At 50.6% G+C, this 18,500-nt stretch overlaps 7 protein-coding genes across 7 annotated transcripts; 2 read left to right on the top strand and 5 right to left on the bottom strand.

The window, feature by feature from the left end:
* On the bottom strand, nt 1-2,513 carry EJ05DRAFT_459855 (HET-domain-containing protein; the record flags this gene model as incomplete). Its single annotated transcript, XM_033742585.1, has 2 exons — nt 1,944-2,513; nt 1-1,901 (listed from the first exon to the last, which is right to left on the bottom strand). The coding sequence occupies exons 1-2, from the start codon at nt 2,182-2,184 to the stop codon at nt 1-3; spliced, it is 2,142 nt and encodes a 713-aa protein (XP_033605459.1). The 5' UTR covers nt 2,185-2,513.
* EJ05DRAFT_471961 (Coatomer, beta' subunit) lies at nt 2,510-5,840 on the bottom strand. Its single transcript, XM_033743079.1, has 6 exons — nt 5,580-5,840; nt 5,442-5,504; nt 5,370-5,391; nt 5,276-5,307; nt 3,791-5,223; nt 2,510-3,740 (listed from the first exon to the last, which is right to left on the bottom strand). Exons 1-6 carry the CDS (start codon nt 5,595-5,597, stop codon nt 2,744-2,746), a joined length of 2,565 nt encoding a protein of 854 aa, XP_033605458.1. The 5' UTR covers nt 5,598-5,840; the 3' UTR covers nt 2,510-2,743.
* A 141-nt stretch (nt 5,841-5,981) lies between these two features.
* Nucleotides 5,982-7,946, bottom strand: EJ05DRAFT_506650 (uncharacterized protein). Its single transcript, XM_033747841.1, has 2 exons — nt 6,966-7,946; nt 5,982-6,913 (listed from the first exon to the last, which is right to left on the bottom strand). Exons 1-2 carry the CDS (start codon nt 7,462-7,464, stop codon nt 6,324-6,326), a joined length of 1,089 nt encoding a protein of 362 aa, XP_033605457.1. The 5' UTR covers nt 7,465-7,946; the 3' UTR covers nt 5,982-6,323.
* Nucleotides 7,947-8,165: 219 nt separating this feature from the next.
* EJ05DRAFT_447469 (rab GTPase activator) lies at nt 8,166-10,240 on the bottom strand. The gene is made up of 8 exons (XM_033742272.1): nt 10,132-10,240; nt 10,046-10,070; nt 9,936-9,995; nt 9,858-9,885; nt 9,463-9,808; nt 8,865-9,416; nt 8,560-8,817; nt 8,166-8,502 (listed from the first exon to the last, which is right to left on the bottom strand). Exons 1-8 carry the CDS (start codon nt 10,175-10,177, stop codon nt 8,414-8,416), a joined length of 1,404 nt encoding a protein of 467 aa, XP_033605456.1. The 5' UTR covers nt 10,178-10,240; the 3' UTR covers nt 8,166-8,413.
* Nucleotides 10,241-10,549: 309 nt separating this feature from the next.
* EJ05DRAFT_471956 (MRP-L47-domain-containing protein) lies at nt 10,550-11,736 on the bottom strand. Its single transcript, XM_033743078.1, has 4 exons — nt 11,302-11,736; nt 11,074-11,240; nt 10,904-11,017; nt 10,550-10,852 (listed from the first exon to the last, which is right to left on the bottom strand). Exons 1-4 carry the CDS (start codon nt 11,714-11,716, stop codon nt 10,733-10,735), a joined length of 816 nt encoding a protein of 271 aa, XP_033605455.1. The 5' UTR covers nt 11,717-11,736; the 3' UTR covers nt 10,550-10,732.
* A 121-nt stretch (nt 11,737-11,857) lies between these two features.
* On the top strand, nt 11,858-14,116 carry EJ05DRAFT_22975 (uncharacterized protein). Its single transcript, XM_033739962.1, has 6 exons — nt 11,858-11,970; nt 12,088-12,340; nt 12,418-13,281; nt 13,325-13,531; nt 13,586-13,730; nt 13,783-14,116. Exons 1-6 carry the CDS (start codon nt 11,958-11,960, stop codon nt 13,852-13,854), a joined length of 1,554 nt encoding a protein of 517 aa, XP_033605454.1. The 5' UTR covers nt 11,858-11,957; the 3' UTR covers nt 13,855-14,116.
* Nucleotides 14,117-14,377: 261 nt separating this feature from the next.
* EJ05DRAFT_447462 (beta-galactosidase precursor) lies at nt 14,378-17,907 on the top strand (the record flags this gene model as incomplete). Its single annotated transcript, XM_033742271.1, has 11 exons — nt 14,378-14,584; nt 14,649-14,668; nt 14,720-14,857; nt 14,910-15,134; nt 15,189-15,258; nt 15,321-15,397; nt 15,457-15,508; nt 15,564-15,607; nt 15,660-15,855; nt 15,909-17,397; nt 17,468-17,907. Coding segments are annotated over 11 exons (2,958 nt in total), but the record flags the coding sequence as incomplete, so codon positions are not given.
* Between the last annotated feature and the right edge of the window lie 593 nt (nt 17,908-18,500).

Raw genomic sequence — 18,500 nt, 5'->3', positions numbered from 1 at the left:
TCACTCAATCACAATCTCCTGCACCTCAAAGCCCATCGTCAGAGCCTTCCCCACCATAACGCCATGAACATACGCCTCGCCAACAAGTCTATAACGCCCATTCGCCATCCTCCGCAGCACAAAAGGCACCGAAGCACCCCTCAAGATCCAGATCTCGTCGCCTGCCTGCAGCGACCGCGCCCCCGTCCCCAACAGCTGTGACTGAGTCCTAAACACCCTCCGCACGCTACCAGACGAATTCTCCAGCTCGTGGTGTAGCTGCGACAGTCGCACGGGGTTGTATCCGCCCTTGAACATCCTGCCGACGATCTCGGAGAAGCGTTCTTTGTACAGCGCCAGGCCGTAGGGCGAGTCTTCGGGCTCGGCAGCGAGCAATGTGTGCCATTGCGGGACGATGTCCTCGGCGACATGGGCCTGGTGAGGCTGGAAATCGACCTCGATCGACCACGGGCTGAGGGAATGTCGGATCTGCAGGTTAAGAATGTAGTCGATGAAGAGCTCCCCGCAAGACGATGGCGCAGGGCACTTTCGCTGATATGTGTTCGTCATGAGCGTGCGCCAGAGGACTTCGACTCGTGAGGGATGGAACCCGCTAAAGTAGGAGATTGGGCATCGGTCGTTGAGCTCTGATGCTACTTTGACGATGTCGGACCAGAATTCCGACGGGTTGTCGCATTCGTTCTGCAGTTTGACAACGCTGGCAACGCGGTCGATGCAGATACCCTGGACACGGAGTAGGCCATCTCGCATAGCAGAAGCGTCAGGTTCCCATCTGGGCCCTCCCCGACCGTTAGCCCTCCACCGGGGAAACCCTCGAAACATGAGCGGGTATGGTTGCTGCTCCACGCTGAAGTCGGGGACCCACGAAGGTAAACCTTCCGTTACGGTTTGACTGGGGTCTTGCACGTTGGACATGAAGCCTAGGTTACGTGACGATAGTAAAAACGCCCGCGTGGTGTCCAAGTATAGCTGCTGAGTCGACAGATTGTAATCAGCTCTGATCGTGTCCTCTTCGGACAACGACTTGAACGGTGCTCCATTCTGATCCGCAAGTCCAAGGAGTGCGTAGACTTTGTCACGAGCGTCCGTCGTCTTCGTGAACCTGTGTGTCTCGATCAGTGTGCGCAACGGAAGGCCATTCTTCGGGGGCTGATCCCCGCGCGGCCTCTGAGAATCGGCCACTCTCATCCGTGTCCTATCCAGATACAATGCTGTCATCTTTATGGAAATGTCTGATTGAAGGAGCTCGTGATAGATACCGGAATGGTCACGGAGCTCTTGTACATGGCGCAGCTTAGCTGAGGATAGGTGGTGGTACCATCGCGTGGTCTGGATGAATCTGAGAGTCCGCGACATCCATCTCCAAGGGATGCGATGCTTGCCACAGATTACGGTGGCAGCATTTGCCAAAGCTAGCTCCTGCACTACCCACGCTCTTTCGAACCATGGCCGATTGATGAAAGCGAGAAAGCCAAGCCAGTGATGATATTTTAGTGGAGAGATTCCGAGTCGTGCATATGTCGCGCAGTTGTCTCCATCAAACAGACGCGTGTAATCTTCCTCAGCAGACTCACCCGCATCCTCAGGTAGCGAGCCTATCGTCTCCAGGACTTTGAGAGCGTCCGCGGTAAATTCATCCTCAGGACCAAGCCAGACAACGACTGAGTGCGCTGATCGGAAGATGTCAGACATGAGCGAGACCTGATCGTTACGCTCTGCAATGTCATTTTGATTGACACAAATGGCATCAATCCAGATGTACTTGGTATCAGATGCCGTTGCATTTTCCAGATCGGTCTTCTGTAGCATTAGCAGGGCATCCCGGAGGTTTGTCGTCACCGGTAGCGCAGCTCCATCGCAAGTAATCGAGTTGGATCGTTTGTGATGGACGTCTTCGTGCCCTATATCAGCACTGTCGGTGTTTGCGATAGGCCAATTTCGACTTCCGTCTCTGGCTTTGATTTGTTGCAGAAGCGAAGACGACGCCGAGAGATGCGTCAGAGGAGAGCCCCATGTATAGCTAAGGGCGTTGAAGGAGGGTGCTTCATTCAGTCTGAACTCCTTGAGAGTACTATTGATGCGATTGCTAACAGATGGAACCAGTTCAAGCAGACGAATGGATGATGCGGTGCTTGACAGTTTGCTGTACTTGAAAGCGAGGGCTACAGGAGGGGTTGCCCGCATTGAAGAAATCAGCCTTGCAAATCGCTCAGAAGTACCGAGCGTATCCTATAAAGCCCCAAGTGGCCTGGAAGTCTTTCCATGAAGCTCAAAGCTGTAGAGAAGATGGACTGAAGCTGTAATGCTAAAAGATGCGATTTACGCGATTCTGGATCAGCACCTCATCCATCCGATCTGGATTGGGAGGGATTGAAGTCAGCGCTTCTTAGCCGCCGACGGTGGATTTGGCCTCTAAAAAGAGATAAAGTGGCCTCCAACGTACAATACCTAGTTCGCATCTCTTCATCTACATTCATCTGAAGTCTACTTCTTGAAAAATGCTCATTACTCTTGAATCATGCTAGAAGTTATGAGGCATTAGCTCGAGAGAATGGATGATTCACTTTCTGGGTCTATCAACGACCCCCTGCGCCGGCATGACCTCCGCGTCTAACCATTATGGCATCAAATGTCAAGTATACCTTGGCCTATATTTATGATGATATTATTATCATCATCATATTTATCTCGTTCATGTGCGAGTTCTAGGACGAGGGATGACGAAGACTATTTTACTGCATGCCTACTCCTCCGCCTCTGCATCCTCTTCCTCCTCCACCTCTCCAGCATCAACAGCAACCTCTGCGTCGTCAAGTTCGCCATCATCCTCAGGGACAACATCCACAGCCGTACCGCCCTCTTTTTCCAGTCTCAACCACTCGTCCCATTCCGGGAACATCTCCTCGTCTCCCTCCCCTTCTTCACTCGACGGTGGTACTCCCAGCAGGCGTGCCACCTTCGCCTTGCCATCTTTCTCTAGTCCCTCCTTCCATGTCTTGACAAGCGAAGCAGCTCTACTCGGCTTGTATGTCTGCGCAAACATCACCGCTTCCGCGATACGCTTCGTGCGGATCAGTAGATCGATGCAGCCGTCGAGATCGCCAATCTGCCAGAGACAGGAGAAGGCAACGTTGTTGGCGGATGCTGAATCTGCTTGCTCAGCAAGCGCGCGCAGTCCTTCAACGTTTGATGTTGCGGTATGAAGAAGCAGTAGCGATCCAAGATCTTTCGCATTCGTGAAACATTCAGATGCGAGTGCGACGTCCCACCCTGTAAGCGCGGCATCGCCGACCGTCTTCCACTTGTGCTCTACGTTGGCTTCACGTGCAAGCTCGAGAGCGACGTCCAGACGTTGAAGTGACAAGGCAAGATCGAATCGGTGCTCAGAATCAGTGGCTACCTCAAGTGCAAGCTCTTTATAGCCTTGGCCTTCAAGGAAGCGAGCAATCTTGTTCTTTTGATCACTCGGAATATCCGGAAGCATTTCGTTGGCCGCCTCGAGCTCACCACGGAGGACAAGCGTTTGATACTCGACAACTGAGAGCGAGAGGGCGTAGGAAGCCACATTTACGTCTTTATCGGCAATGTATATCCGGCCGTCACGAGGTAAATAGCCAAGAACATACATAGCATCGTCGAAGTGTGAAATAGTGTAAGTTTGATCGCCCACAAGGTAATTCAGACGGTTAGTACTGTTTGTGTAGACGAAGCAGTCGCCAACCCATTGACCGGTGCGCACACTGTAACATATTAGTTGCGGTGGGATAGTCTAGATCACAATAAAACTTACGTCTCGGAGACCTCTGCAATGACCTCGAAGGCCGACTCTACGCCTTCATCATCCGCCTCGCCAGCGTTGTAGCCGGCAATGTAAGCTTCCCTCGAGAATCGGAGGACGTAGTAGTTATCGTCACAAGCAAGTGTCACTAGCTCTCCGCTCTCGGACCAGTAGACATTTCGTGGATCAACCTCTATTCTTCGTACGAGCTGGCCAGACTCCCAGTCATAAAGACTGATACCTCCGGCACCCTTCACACCAAGAAGAATGCCCCCACTCAAGCCGTCGGCAGAGAATGTGACGTTTAATCCCGTGCTTCGCTCCTTGAAGTTGCGGAAAATCTTGACACTAGTCGGCGATTCTCTGATAGCATAATCCTTGTCATTCTCTTTGGAGGCCCAGGCAAAGTCTAGGGCAGATCCAAAAGCTTGATTGCGCAGCGCAAGGGCTGTGTAGATGATATACTCACCATCCCCACAAACAGCAACAAATCTTCCATTGGGAGAGTGGAGAAGGGATTGGGGGTAGATCTCAGTTGATCCGAGGTCCTTGGAGGGGATAGTGAGACGGTCGCCATCTTTGAGGCTCTTATCTGTTCCCTTGATCACCGAGGACAGGATTTCGGTGTGCTTCGCCCAGATCAGCTTGCCTGAGCTATCCATCGATACAGCCGGCTCCTCACGACCCATTTTTACGACGACCGCACCATCGTCAAATCCGACCGCAATACCTTGCTTTCCTCTTTGATAACTCACACACCAAGCTCTTTCTAGGCCATAATTCAAAGATTGTTCCAGACGGTAGGTATTTGCGTGCCATATCTTGACGGTGCCATCCTCGGAACCGGAAATAATCACGGGCAGCTCTGGGTGGTAACAAGCAAATGAAACATTGCTAGAATGCCCCTCCAGTGTTGCAATCAAGGCCTTAGTAGTATAGTCCCAGATCTTCACCGTGCGGTCGTCAGAAGTTGTCAAGAGGTAAGGCTTGTCAGATTGAGGATAGTAGTCGACATGGTTTACGCCCTTGGTCTCATGTGCTTCCAGAGTAAAGTTTGGCGTGCTTGAACCCAGGCTCCAGATCTTGACCGTCCTGTCCAAACATGCCGACGCAAATGTGTTGGTGTCCTTTGGGTTTATGGCTAGGCCCATAACGTAATGGCTGTGTCCTTCGAACACCTGTACACACTTCCAACTCTTATCCCAATCCCAGAGCTTGATGGTCATATCATCGGAGGCAGTGAGCACAAATGGCTGTGAGGGATGGACTACTATTGCACGGATATAGTCGGGATGTGCTTCGAACGAGGTGATCTTCTCTGAGGTGTTGTAGTTGTATACGCGGAGCTGAAAATCGTCGGAACCGCATACTATCCAATTCTTTCGCGCAATGAAGCGACCAGCTCGCACCGGTACATCGGTGAGTTCGAAAGTTTTGACAATAGCCTGAGAAGTGTCAATGTGACTCTCATATCCCCTGAGCGCCATCGGTTCTTACCTGCGTTTCGTACGACCAGATATACACATGTCCTGTAGCATTTAGCTTCCACTGTTTCCGTATATGCATCGCTCCAGAGCGCCTCCAAACGTACCACTATATAGTGTCGTAAGGATCTACAGTCTATTAGCCCGACATGCAGAACGGCCATGAAGTGTGTGCTTACCCATGGTTCCGTGGGGTGAAAGTCTATGCCTTTGACTCTCTCGGATCGCGCGAACAGTTGTCTCTACAGTTGAGAGATTGATCAGTTCGAATTCTTCAGATCCAGCGAACAGGAGACACCGTCGATATTGTAACACACCTTAACGTCCAAGCGCATTGTTGCTGTTGGTCAGGGTCAGGGTGGGATCTAGGAAGCGCGGAAATTCAAAGACGTGGCTATTCGAGCCCGCCAGCCCAGACACTGGTCAATTCGTGGGCAGCGCAAAGTTTATGGGTGTTCGAGATCGCTCAAGTTGACGCGTAGTAGTCAGATCGGCCAAATGTCGACGTTGTTATAATTAGAGGCTCTTACAAGCTCCTTCGAACCAATTTGACGTCTATTATGCTGTCTGTGTAGGAACCGGCCACGATGCGAGTGGGTCAAGGCCGCAACGCCAAGAACAACCTTTCCTGCCTGAGGTCGCTGTTATCAAAGTCCTTGCGCAGCCTCCTAGTTTCACGAGAACGTCTCACAGCGATCACATCTCATAGCGATTGGAAAACTTGAAGTATCTATTTCGATGCGGGACCCAATTTAGAGGTACGTTTTCTTCATTACTGGTCATATAGTAGGATATCAGATCCTATCGAGGCTACATGACTATTATAACAGACGGTATACGACCGTCAAGCCTGGATCACGGCCTTGCGAGAAGCAGGAGATTGCACGACCATCGTCACTCCTAGCGGTGAAAAATAGGACAACGTGCTGTTGACATACCCAAGACCATACATGAATACAGAAGCCAGAGTCCCATAAAGAAATCTTTCGTAACGTCGTTAGTATTGAGATGGTACACAAGCAGAGCAAGAGACTCGTTGAAAGCCCTTAAAGGTTCGCAGGTTAATGGTATCGTGGCGATGTTGTGCCATTCGCTATGGGCGACTGTGGAGCTAGATTACCTGTGCTTCCTCTTGCTGGTCCGGGGGAGTTGAAACTCTCTTCGTGCCGCATTAACTCGAGTGTCTCTGGAAAGTAAGGCTCGATACCGAACGCTTTCAGGTATTGTGCAGTCTTTTCGATTCGCTTAATCTCCCTGCTGACAGGCCAATCTTCGTTCTCGTTGAATCTACCTCGAACGATATCTACCATTGCGGCATCAAGACGTGCATAGAAGTCTTTGCGAGCACGAGTGTCATCCGGGTCGCCCGAGTCTAGACCACCATGCGCATTCAGATTGCCGCCAAGTTTGAGAAGGAGATCGAATCCTAGACGAGGACCAGTCGGAAGAGAGGAGAGACGAGCGATATCGGGAATGAATTTCAACATGGCTGCGGCGAAGTGGGAAGTGCTGAGTGACGAGTTCAGGTCATCTTGAAGGCGATGGAGGTCGAAGTTGACTATTGTGATCTTGCGATCAAGCTGTGTTGACAGTGCCTGTGCGGATGCAGATGAGGATGTGTCCATACTCTTAGCAATCGAGAGAGGAACATCTATGGCTGTCAGTGTATGTTATGGGCGATTTCTTGAGGGCTTTTAATATACCTGGTCGTAGGCCTCTCTTGTCGATCCACTCGTGCATTTCCTGTCTCTGCGCTTCTAGATCGGCTATCCATTGCTGCATATCGGCGACCTGAGTCTCCAATTGCTGGATCTTATCCAATTGAGGACGGAGTGCCTCATTGAAAGCTCTTGTTAGGAGGTCAGGGGCCGTCTCCACCTTCAGCGCATTGGCGGGGTTCAATGGAGCGGGCGCTGAGGTTAAGTTGTGCATTGGCAATGCATTATGAGCTGCGCCGTTGATGCTAGGGTGTGGTCCTCGAGGGGAGCCATACGCGTCCTGAGGGCCGTGTTGACGAGCGTACATCTCTTTCTCGGCGTCCTCGCTGGCGTCGTCAAAGTCTTGGGCGTTGTGCTTCGAGGAGTCTGGACGATCGTACTTGTCGTTGTGGTATTGCTGATCGTAGGACTGGGAGCGATCACGCGGAGACGACTCGTCGAGATAAGTATTCGAGTTGGAGCGTGAGCGTCGTTTGAAGAACATCTTGAGGGAGGGGAAATGGGCTTGGTGGCTAGTCGAGCGCGCAGGAGGATTAAAAGACCTGCGGTGACTTCGAGGAGAGGCTGATTCCGCCGTGGTGAAGGGCTGGGAGGGAAATTATTGTGGTGGTTGGTATCGTGGCTTCAAAGATAACCTGGAAGTTCCAGTGGTGTTGACGCGGACTCTGGACGGGTGCTCTGAGCTCTTCTGAGTGCACAGATCAACTTTCTTGGAGAGGTGGCTGGTGTTGCGCCACCAAATTTCGTCGATTGGCGGAACACGACAGGTATGAACAACAAGTACTGTAATGATTGAGGAATACGAATCAATTGATAGGAGAGCGAGTGTATTCGATTATACGACGACGAAGAGTGGAGGTGGAAAGTAAAGAGAGAGAAGTGGAGTTGGGCAGACGAAAAGGCGGTCGCAGTGGTTTCAGACGCAGCTCTGAGCTGTTAAGTGAGTGTTATCGACCTGCATCATCACACTCTGTTTACCGGGTGCCGCCCAAACAAAGCCTCCTATTTCCCCTTCCCGCGTTGCCATGCATGCGGGGATATGCCATCAGGGAAACATCTCGCCGAGTCTGGGATTCCAACAGCCATTCTAACAACCACGTCTTGTACTGGCTGATGCTACTACTAGCACTCACTTAAGAATGATACAAGCGCGCCTGAACACCACTAGAAATCGCATCAAAGTGTCTATCGGTCAGATCTATTAGTATCTCACAAATCATCAAGGTCGTGCAGATAATCTGCATAAGCCACATCAAAGTCGTTACGGAAGACACTGCATTTATAGGTTTCATTTGTTTTCCTGTCGTGGCACACGGATAGGTATGCGGCCCAGAAGTCCGACCAAGTCACGATGAAAAATTCGATGCGCAATCTACTTCTCTCGTGCAGTGCCCGAGTTCACAATATCAACATAGCAATCACAATGCAACAAATCATTCCGCGGCCAGGTTCTGTCCTTCTCTCAGTCCCTCGACCTTCAATTCCTCACCCTCAGCTCGGTTGTAGATGTCTCGGATGTCATCTAGTATACAGTCAGTCCAACACTCATCAAATTTAGCTGATGACAAGAGCTCCATACCTGTTGTGGTCTCAAAATGACTCGTAGCATCATAGCTCTTTGAGATGAATATATTGTCGGACGTGCCATCCTCCTTAGGGGCATAAAGTGGGATGGATGGTCCCATGAATTTCTCCTCTATCTTGCCAAGCCTGTCAAAGCCAGCCTGTAGTTCAAGGTGGTGGTTGCTGTCTCCTTCCGCAATCGTCGAGACAATAGCAATGTAGTAACCCTTAGGACAGACGCTGTGTGCAGACGAGACACACGCAACATAGATGTCTGCAGATATCAGCCAGCGCCCACGCGACCATTTAGGATATACGTACCGTGTTTGCGACCAACCTGGGACTGGGGGATGATCAGTTGGAATGAATCACTGTTGTCAGTATTCGGGACTGGGTGATCAAGTATGCAGATGGCCTTAATGAGGTGTCCAGTTACCTGAACCTTATCGGAGAAGTATGAAGGGTCTGCTATGATCTTCTTGCACTTGGTTTCAAACTTCATGCCCTCCCCAGGTTGGTCCCGCTCTTTCATAGTAGCTTTGATGCCCGACACTTTGCCGCCATCATACAGGAACTCGTCAACGTCCGTATTGAGCATGTAGGTTCCGCCGTAAATGGCAGAAAGGCGAGCAAATCCTTGCGGAAGTTCACCGAGGCCGTATAGAGGATAGATGTACGGCGATTTTCCGTATCGAGCCATCGAGTTAACGTATAGGCGAATACGTTGAACAGCATCCTGTGCCATACCCTTCTGGTTCAGGTAATCATCCGTTGTGAACAGTGCCATCGAGTGGCCAACGAAGTCTCGAGTGTTTGGTTCCAATCCGAACTTATCGTAGACGTCCTTCATGGTGATGTCGTTCAAGTTCATTCCTAGCCCAATCAGTAAATACTCTGCATGCTATGTCTCTTACTCTACCTTTGTGTGTAGCAGGGTCGTCCTCTTTGTATGCACCGACCCACTCCAAGAAGTTTCTGGCACGTCTCTTCTCGAAAATGCCCATGAGTGAAGACCTCAATGCTTCACCCGCATCGGAGGGGACCTTGGCCACAGTAGCTTTGGCTCCGTTGCCCTGTTGAACGTAGCTTCCGGCAATTTGCTTGAATTCGAGGTATCTTGTCACATCGGTCGAAACAAGAATATTGGTGAGCTCTCCATTCGCCATAAGGAGTTTAGGAACAAGATCTATATTCCAATCGTTCGCACGCCCATATTTCTTCCATGGTTCTTCGCCCTTGTTGTAGTTTCCGTATTTCTTGTAAAGCTACCATCTTGTCAGAGCGTGATCGGGACACAAAGAGGGATGGACATACTGCTTCGATGTTGACTGACGCGGCCTCGCTATCCTTCAGTCAGGGTCATGCATCTATGCTAGTACTATAGCGACGTACCCTCCGTAATGGTCGTTCCTGTCAATATGCAGGACCTTCTTGCCTTTTACGCTAAGAACGCTGCAAAGGAAATCAGTTGAGGTATAGTCATAGAGGAGTAAGAAGCTGACCCTGAGAGAACACATTCCGTGAGACCTGTGTTGGATGGATGTGTTAGAAGACAGCGATGATTGAGAAGCAGTGGGGGAAAGCGTACCAGTCCCAAGGACTACGACGTCGTATTCTGGCGCAATCTCGTCCATAATGATGACACGGTCTTTCGAACCTCGAGTTGTACGTAGGTAGGAGGAGTGTATGAAAATAGAATTGAAGTGAAGAAGAGCTGTGGGAGCAGTTATGTTGTTGCGGTGTGCTGAAGCTCCTTGCCCCGCGCTGCTAATAGTACCCGCGGCCTCTGCCAAGGGCACGATCTCCCCTAATGTCCCACCTTGCATGGATCCATGCCCCCACTTGTAGATAGCTTGAGCATAGATCCACCTGGGCATAAAATGTACAAATCCTTTGATCAGGTGTATTAGGAATTGCAAAGCTGAAAGATAATGACAGCCACTCAGAATGAGTTCTGTTTGTGATAGCAGCTCCTTGCATCCTGTCACTGTGAACGTATACTAGAGGTGTTGAATATGTTTGAGTGCATTTCCGGTGACGGAGACTATCTTACTGTTTCCATACATCTACTAGATTGTTCATCTTCCGGAGACAAAATAATATACAGTGCCAACGTAACGTCGGAATCGTGTTTATGGATACATGTCGGTTGGCCTTGGCAACTTCTCTACAGACAGTTATATATGCGTTTAGGCCTGCTGCTGCTGAGTCTTCGTGGTATTATTGTTCATGTTTTGTTCGTCGGTAACGGCTCCGTTCTCTTCCGCTTCGTCTTCCCAGTAATCATTCTCGTCCTCATCCTCATACATCTGCAGCTGGTCAGTGTCTGTTCCATGTGCGACTCAATCAAATTTACGCACACGTTTATCAGGTACTCCTAGTGCTGGGTTTTGTCGTACGAGTTCCTTCGCCTCTAACCACGAATAATGTCGCTCTCGTAGTACTTGCTTGATGTTCGACATGGTTCTCCTCACCTGAGAGTCACGTTTAGCAGAGTTCGGAATCAGAAGAGTTCAATCCTGGTACGAACGTGGATTTGTCTTTCACGCATCTCCTTGTCACCGAATTGGAGATTGAGACGTAGTCTCTCGCCTTCTTCGGTTGCCATACGATTCAAGTCTTTCACGCACATCCACCATATCTTGTGCATATCGTCAAATGATTTGATACGGAGCTGATCCGGGTGCCATGGATTCCCTGAAGATTGCGAAATCAGTTCCGCAGCTGTTTTCGCGTCTGGAGAGAGTCTAAGACCTACCATGAGCATGATCTTCATGGGGTTTGGCCGAGAATGTCTTGGCTGGGTTGAAGAATCCCCAGAGCGGATGGTTAGGATTGACTCCTTCCTCGTTTATATTATGCTTCAGATATCGATCTTTCTTAGGTTCCACGGGAACAGGCAAAATCCCTCGAAGCTCCTTCTCCACAGATAGCCTCTTCCCATTGAGCCCAGTAGACCGTAGCGCAGACATGCCTCGCAGTTTGTTGTTCTCTCGAGTGCGACGGGGTCGGGGATAGGCTTTGGAGCTTGATGTTGAGAAAGGGTGAGAGCTGATTCGAATTGGCTGCCCGCCGCAGCCGAAAGGAGGGAAAAGGAATGGCAATAAAGGCTCGACATTACTACCAGATTGATTTGTAAAGCGCATCGCGCGCGAGATACTGAGCGTTGCCATGATGAGCTGATGTTGATAAATCGTGAAGATCGATTCATCGTCGCGCCTTCTTTTTACAGACAGCTGGGGATAACCGGAGTTCTACCGGGGTGCAGGCGCGCGAGGCGGCGGACGGACCTACGACTTCACCTGGCACGGCGAGCTGCTTGTATAGCAATTGATCAACTATAGCAACCCGATCATAGGAGTTGCAACGGCCCCAGACTCATAGGATATCTTCACCTATCTGATCTACACCATCATGAATCGCACAGGTCAGTGACAACCTGCAGCTGGCACGCCAGACTTGTTAGCAACCACGCATGTGCTCTCGTGGCACCCGTAGCTTGACGAACAAACCTTGAGCTTTCGCTAATGCAAGATACTCCCAGGCCCTGGACCCCAATCGATGCGAGCCATACCGGGGAATGTATATGGTGCTCCACAACCGAATGGCAGCAGAGGCCCATTGCTAGGAAGCGGCAGGTTGCAGAATGGCAAGCTAAGTGGTGGGAACAACAACTCAGGATGGGGCTTTGGGGGAATGCCCATGGGAGGTGCGCCTGGTCTTTCGTCGGGGCAATCACGTACAAACTTTGCGCAAACAATAGGAGGGAATCAATCACAAGCACCTCTAGATCTATCGTAAGTTCCATCTTTCGGCATCATACTCTCGGCATGGCAGTAACTTCGAGCGCATCACTGAAAGTCAATGATCATAGAGAATTTCCATCCTTAGGCGGCGCGCCTCAATCTCAGCAACAACAAAGCTCATCTCAATTATGGGGAGCCAACCCGAGTCTGCGCATGTCGCAACACACGCCCGTTCAGCGACCGCAAGGCCAGAATGCACAGTCGAGCGTACAGCAGGTGCAACAACACGACACCGCTCCACACGATGAACACCAATCGTCCTCACGATTCCGGAGCTCAGGCGAGGACTTTCGCTTTGGCGCACAAGGGAGCATCGGACAGTTGGCTGGTGGCTCGCAGCCTCAGACCGGCAACGTTGAAGAGTTTCCTCCTCTGGGCGGAGCTGGCGGTAATGGTGACATGTTGCAAGAGAGACGCTCTGTTATAGGCCAGGGTTCGGAGTTCGGTGGATCGAGCAGTCCATTTCCCAATCTCGGACAATCAAGAAACGGCTTGTCGAGTCCCAGCGATAGCCAACACGAACGATCAATAGCCTCTGCAGTTGGTGATAGTAGAGGAGCAGGAACGAGACCACACACAGATGACAGGAATGGACTATCACGGGCACTTCAAGGGGCTAGTGGAATGCAACTCTTCGGAGCGCAAGGTGCGCCGTTAGGATTACCGTTCAGAAATACAGGCTACCGAGACCCTGCACAGCAGCCTATAGGAGCGCGCTCGCAGCAATATCCTCTCGATCAAAGTTTTGGACCCGACAATCTTGACCAAGAAACTGTACCGGCGCGGCATAAACGATTGACAGATATGACGGAGAGCGAGCGATTCGGGTTACCTGGTCTGCTAGCTATGATATCGGAACACGGCCCTGATCATTCAGCCTTAGCAGCGGGGCAGGATCTTACAGCACTCGGACTAGAGTTGAATCGACCTGAGTGAGTATTTCTAGCGAACATTGACATCTGCTGACCTAGACAGCAACTCCCCTCTATATCCAACTTTCGGTTCACCTTTTTCGGATGTAACAAGGCCCGTCATACCAGACTTCTCGCTCCCTCCGGCATATACGGTCAACAATGTACCGCCACTCTCCCAAAAGATGTCAAGCTTCTCTCCAGAAACGCTACTGGCTATCTTCTATCAATTTCCCCGCGACATCATGCAAGAATTCGCAGCAGGCGAACTGTAAGTTACCTCTTTGTGCCTTACGGGGCCCTACAAGTGCTTACAGTATTCTAGGTACAATCGCGATTGGCGGTGGCACAAGGGACAGCGACAGTGGATGATGAAGGATCCGGACTTGCCAGCACCACAGCGCATCTCGGATAAGCACGAGAATGGTTGGTATATCTTCTTTGACGTCATGAACTGGAGAAAAGAGAGGGTAAGACCAGTCCTACCTTACGTAGACTTTTACCCGTACTAACATATAGCAGAGGCAGTTCGAGCTCAATTATGATGATCTAGATCAGCGTCATGCACAACAAAGTCCAGCCGCGCCTATGTAGTGGGAATTGTGGACAAAGTCGGGGACAGACCAGGGTCAACTTGGACCCTCTCTTCGAGGCATTCGAAGGGTTATGGCGGTTCCACAGACTATAAAGGCAATGCAATGATGAACCGTCCGGCGGCCTTTGGCTCCGGCGTATCCTGCAGCAACTCGCTATCTTGGAAGCTTTTATTTATGTGGTGACTGATTATTGACTGCAGTATCCCGATCGGTGGATCATGTCCCGTTCGGCCCCATTCTCCCGAGTGACCCCGTCGCAGATCGTATGAAATAGCGCTAGATCCCGGGGGCTTCAATTCGCTCATATCGCTTTAGCCGGGCCTATGCTTCTCATTGACGGGACAATTGCTACCTCGCTCGAGCTAGAAGCAATCTAGCGTATACTCACGTACATTCGGCGATCTATCGTGAATTGGATGTTCATCGTAAGACGTGTGCGGCACTGGTTACATGTGCTTGGTTATATCTACCTAGCTATGGAAGTTTGGCTATACTGATGAAGTCCAACCAAATCCACTACAATGTATCTTCACAGCTTTCTTGCGGTGCTGCAAGGATTACTGATAGCCGCTTACGCCACTGACAATGGCTACCAAAAGGTCGTTACCTGGGATTCTGACAGTCTACTGATCAATGATGAGCGAGTCTTTATATTCTCTGGCGAATTCCATTATCAGCGACTGCCGGTGCCTGAGTTATGGCTGGATGTCTTTCAGAAATTCAAGGCTGTAAGCATCTAGCTCGCATTGTGCGTCTCTCTTGTTCTTCGTGAAACTTACTTGAAGACGTCAGAATGGTCTCAATACAGTGAGGTAAGATCGCGATTATATCGTACGCAGGCTCCTTAACAGTGTGTCTCTCAGCATTTATTTCTTCTGGTCATATCACTCGCCGAGCAGAGGCGTATATGACTTTGAAAGTCCGGGCAAAGATGTCCAGCATCTCCTTGACCTGGCTAAGCAGTCCGGGCTCTACGTCATTGCTCGTCCTGGCCCCTACTGGTGAGTTGTGTGGTTTCACTCCTATAGGAGTCGTAGCTGAAGTTGTCTTCAGCAATGCAGAGACTTCTGCAGGAGGATACGCGCTCTGGACGACGAATGGCTCCGGTGGAAAGTATCGCACGAATGACGAGAATTATCGGTTGGCATGGTCCGAGTGGGTGGCTGCCATTGGGCCAATCTTGGAGCGCAATCAGATCACGAATGGTGGACCTATCATACTCACTCAGATTGAGAATGAGTTTCAGGAGACATCGTATAATGCAAATAGTTCGGCCGTGTAAGTCATCCAGAGACTAAGATCTGTACTAATGACCTCGCTGATGGCCTGTAGTCTGTATATGGAGCAGTTGAAGACAGCGTTCAGGGAGCAAGGGATTGTTGTTCCACTGACACACAACGAGGTAGGACTTCATATAACCCATCATGACGGTTCTTGATGAACGATTCTAATGAAAAAATCCAGAAGGGGATGCGAGCTGTCTCATGGAGTACGGATTATAACAACGTAGGTGGTGCTGTTGACGTCTACGGCTTGGATAGGTATGCACGAGTCAAAGCATCGACTACAAATTGCGAAGATGATGCTAAATAACACGTAGCTACCCGGGAGGTCTTGGTTGTAGTGATAATCTTGATACCGGTTTCAATCTGGTAAGGATCCCCTTCATGTTAGAATTGACCGCGCATTCGGACTCAATAATCCCAGGTCAGGACCTACCACCAATGGTTCAGCAACTACTCGTTTACACAGTGAGTGCATAGGCAGTCCAGCCGTATTGCATCTTTCCTGACTAGTGTAAAGACCAAGCTATTTGGCCGAGTTTGAAGGTGGATACTTCCAACCTTGGGGAGGAAAAGTGTATGATGACTGCCTGGCCGAACACAGCACAGAGTTTGCAGATGTGTACTACAAGTCAGTCATCGGTCAGAAAACGACACTCTTCAACATCTATATGGCTTACGGTGGTACGAATTGGGGCAGTAGTGCAGCACCGGTGGTATGGAGATATCTAAGCATAATCATATTGTTCCCTGCTGACGATCGACTCAGGTATTCACCTCTTACGACTACTCTGCACCACTGCGCGAAACGAGAGAGATTCAAGACAAATTCAAACATACTCGACTCATCAGTCTCTTCACGCGCGTCAGTAAGGATCTCCTGAGTACAGTGATGGAAAGCAATGGTACGGGTAACGCGGTAAATACGACAGCGATATTCACATGGGTTCTGCGGAACCCTTCTACGAGCGCCGGATTCTACCTTGCCGAAAACAACAATTCGAAGTCTAGGGCTACCACCAATTTCGCTATACAAGTGAAAACGACGCTCGGCGATGTTGCTATCCCTAGCATGCAGCTCGCAGGCCGGCAGTCAAGGTTTGTCGTCACAGACTATCGGATTAGTTCAGACATCACCTTCTTGTATTCCACCGCGGAAGTCATTTCGTACGCAGACTACGAAACGCCAGTAGTGGCGATGTATCTCAAACAGGGGCAAGTCGGAGAATTTGCTTTCAAGGACACCTATCAAGATCTGCAATTCGACATATTCGGCGCCCAGACAGACTTCAACAGTGTCAAGGCAAACACCACAAATGCCTACACGAGGTTCGTATACACTCAGCCTGCAGGTGCAACTATCGTCAAGTTCAAGAATGGCCTCGTGGTGTACCTGCTCGACATCCCGACAGCCTACACGTTCTTCGCGCCCGTCACCACCATAAATCCGAACCCGAAACCCGCAGACCAGATCTTTGTTCTTGGTCCCTACCTCGTTCGTAGTGCATCCATATCTGGATCTACCGTCCATGTGGTCGGAGACGTCGTAAACGACACGACAATTGAGGTGTTTCCCCCCTCCTCGTACATTGATAGCATATCCTGGAACGGCGCTGTTCTACCCACTATCCGTACTTCCTATGGCGCACTCGTTGCCAACATCGATGGTATACAGGGTCATACTTTTGACTTACCGACCCTCGACAGTTGGCGCGTCGCAGATAGCCTCCCCGAAGCAGACCCTGGATATGACGACACGACATGGACGGTCTGCGATAAGAACACCACCTTATCACCCGTGAAACCCATATCATACCCCGTGCTATACTCGACCGACTACGGCTATCACAGCGGCATCAAGCTCTACAGGGGCACTTTCGCCGGCCCGGCAAACTCGTTGAACATCACCGTCAACGGCGGAAGTTCCACCGGCTTCTCCGCCTTCTTGAATGGCGTCTACGTCGGCAGCGCAGCTGGAAATGCATCGCTCGCGACGACTTCTGCGGTGCTGGATTTGGCTGAGAGCGCTACGCGTGGGAGAAACGTCGTCACGCTCGTCACGGATTACACCGGCCATGACCAACTCAGCGTCGGGCCTTCCGGCCCACAGAACCCGCGTGGACTGCTGTCCGCCACACTATCACCCTCAAACGCATCATCGATAACATGGAAGATCCAGGGAAACGCAGGCGGCGAAGCAAACATCGACCCTATCCGCGGACCGATGAATGAGGGCGGTCTATACGGCGAACGCAAAGGTACGATTATATCCAACAACCCACCCCATCCCATCCATCCTCCATCCGAGTACTAACCGCATCACCACAGGCTGGCACCTCCCCGGCTTCAACACAACAACCTGGGCCTCCGGCTCCCCAGTAACCGGCCTATCCACAGCCGGCATAGCATGGTACAGCACAACCTTCCATCTCGACATCCCCAGCGACATGGACGTGCCACTAGGCATCGCCCTCACAGCTCCCGCGAGTACACTAGCTCGTGTGCAGTTATTTGTCAATGGATACCAGTACGGGCATTATGTCCCGCATATCGGCCCGCAGAGTGTCTTTCCTGTTCCACCGGGGATTCTGAATCTTCGGGGGGAGAATCTGCTGGGGCTGAGTTTGTGGGCTGTGGGTGGGGATGGGGCGAGGTTGGAGGGGGTGCGGGTGGTGGAGGTTGGGGGGAGGTATGGGAGTGGGTTTGGGTTTGGGGGGGTGGATGGGGGGAGGTTGCAGCCGGGGTGGGAGGGAGATCGGGAGAGGTATATGTGAGGGGTTACGCTTGGGGTGGAGAGCTAGAGGTGTGAGGTTGGATAAGGATGGGGGTTTTTTGATATTGTGTTTTTGATGTGTAGTTTTGATGCATGAAGATATCTCAGTAGCATTTCCAAGAAATCCAAAAGAGGAGTCACGCAACCCCTAGAACTCAACCAAAACCAAAAATATAACAAAAGCTTATATAGACAGGTCATCCCCTTAAATGCCCCTGCATCGAATTCAACAGCCCTACGCTCCACCCTAAACTACGCAAAGCTTTAATATTGACACTCCATCATTCAATCTAACCCCCCCAAACAACAAACACCACCAACCTTTTTCCCCATCAATGCTTAGTAGTTAGTCAGAGTGACTTCCTATATCACATAGCACAGTCCTACGGTTTTCCAGTACGCATATACCCAACGCTCCGACCAATACGCATGCTTTGTCCCGGGTCCGTCACCAATATAGCAACACGTATGAAGAAAGTCTCACCTCAGACATATACAAAAACGGACACGGTTGGTAATTTGCTGTGCTATGTCGACACTCCTTCCTTCCCTTTCTATAATAAAGATTCGTGGTGGTCGACTATACTA

Source organism: Pseudovirgaria hyperparasitica (assembly GCF_010093815.1).
Source record: "Pseudovirgaria hyperparasitica strain CBS 121739 unplaced genomic scaffold EJ05scaffold_1, whole genome shotgun sequence".
Taxonomy (NCBI): domain Eukaryota; kingdom Fungi; phylum Ascomycota; class Dothideomycetes; order Acrospermales; family Acrospermaceae; genus Pseudovirgaria; species Pseudovirgaria hyperparasitica.
Note: the sequence above shows the minus strand (reverse complement) of the source record. Positions and strands in the feature narration are given on the sequence as shown.

What these genes read in the sequence shown, in the direction of transcription:
- EJ05DRAFT_471961 (XM_033743079.1), bottom strand. An exon ending in TTCACCCCACGGAACCATGG is followed by an intron (nt 5,392 to 5,441) that starts GTAAGCACACAC and finishes AATAGACTGTAG; the next exon opens with ATCCTTACGACACTATATAG. An exon ending in TCTGGTCGTACGAAACGCAG is followed by an intron (nt 5,224 to 5,275) that starts GTAAGAACCGAT and finishes GACACTTCTCAG; the next exon opens with GCTATTGTCAAAACTTTCGA.
- EJ05DRAFT_506650 (XM_033747841.1), bottom strand. Translation starts at nt 7,464, where the DNA reads ATGTTCTTCAAACGACGCTCACGCTCCAACTCGAATACTTATCTCGAC. An exon ending in CAAGAGAGGCCTACGACCAG is followed by an intron (nt 6,914 to 6,965) that starts GTATATTAAAAG and finishes TGACAGCCATAG; the next exon opens with ATGTTCCTCTCTCGATTGCT.
- EJ05DRAFT_447469 (XM_033742272.1), bottom strand. Translation starts at nt 10,177, where the DNA reads ATGGACGAGATTGCGCCAGAATACGACGTCGTAGTCCTTGGGACTG. An exon ending in ACGGAATGTGTTCTCTCAGG is followed by an intron (nt 9,996 to 10,045) that starts GTCAGCTTCTTA and finishes TTTCCTTTGCAG; the next exon opens with CGTTCTTAGCGTAAAAGGCA. An exon ending in CCAGGTTGGTCGCAAACACG is followed by an intron (nt 8,818 to 8,864) that starts GTACGTATATCC and finishes TGATATCTGCAG; the next exon opens with ACATCTATGTTGCGTGTGTC.
- EJ05DRAFT_471956 (XM_033743078.1), bottom strand. Translation starts at nt 11,716, where the DNA reads ATGGCAACGCTCAGTATCTCGCGCGCGATGCGCTTTACAAATCAATCT. An exon ending in CCATGAAGATCATGCTCATG is followed by an intron (nt 11,241 to 11,301) that starts GTAGGTCTTAGA and finishes CGCAATCTTCAG; the next exon opens with GGAATCCATGGCACCCGGAT. An exon ending in TGCGTGAAAGACAAATCCAC is followed by an intron (nt 11,018 to 11,073) that starts GTTCGTACCAGG and finishes CGTGACTCTCAG; the next exon opens with GTGAGGAGAACCATGTCGAA.
- EJ05DRAFT_22975 (XM_033739962.1), top strand. An exon ending in CAAGCACCTCTAGATCTATC is followed by an intron (nt 12,341 to 12,417) that starts GTAAGTTCCATC and finishes CAATGATCATAG; the next exon opens with AGAATTTCCATCCTTAGGCG. An exon ending in CTAGAGTTGAATCGACCTGA is followed by an intron (nt 13,282 to 13,324) that starts GTGAGTATTTCT and finishes TGACCTAGACAG; the next exon opens with CAACTCCCCTCTATATCCAA.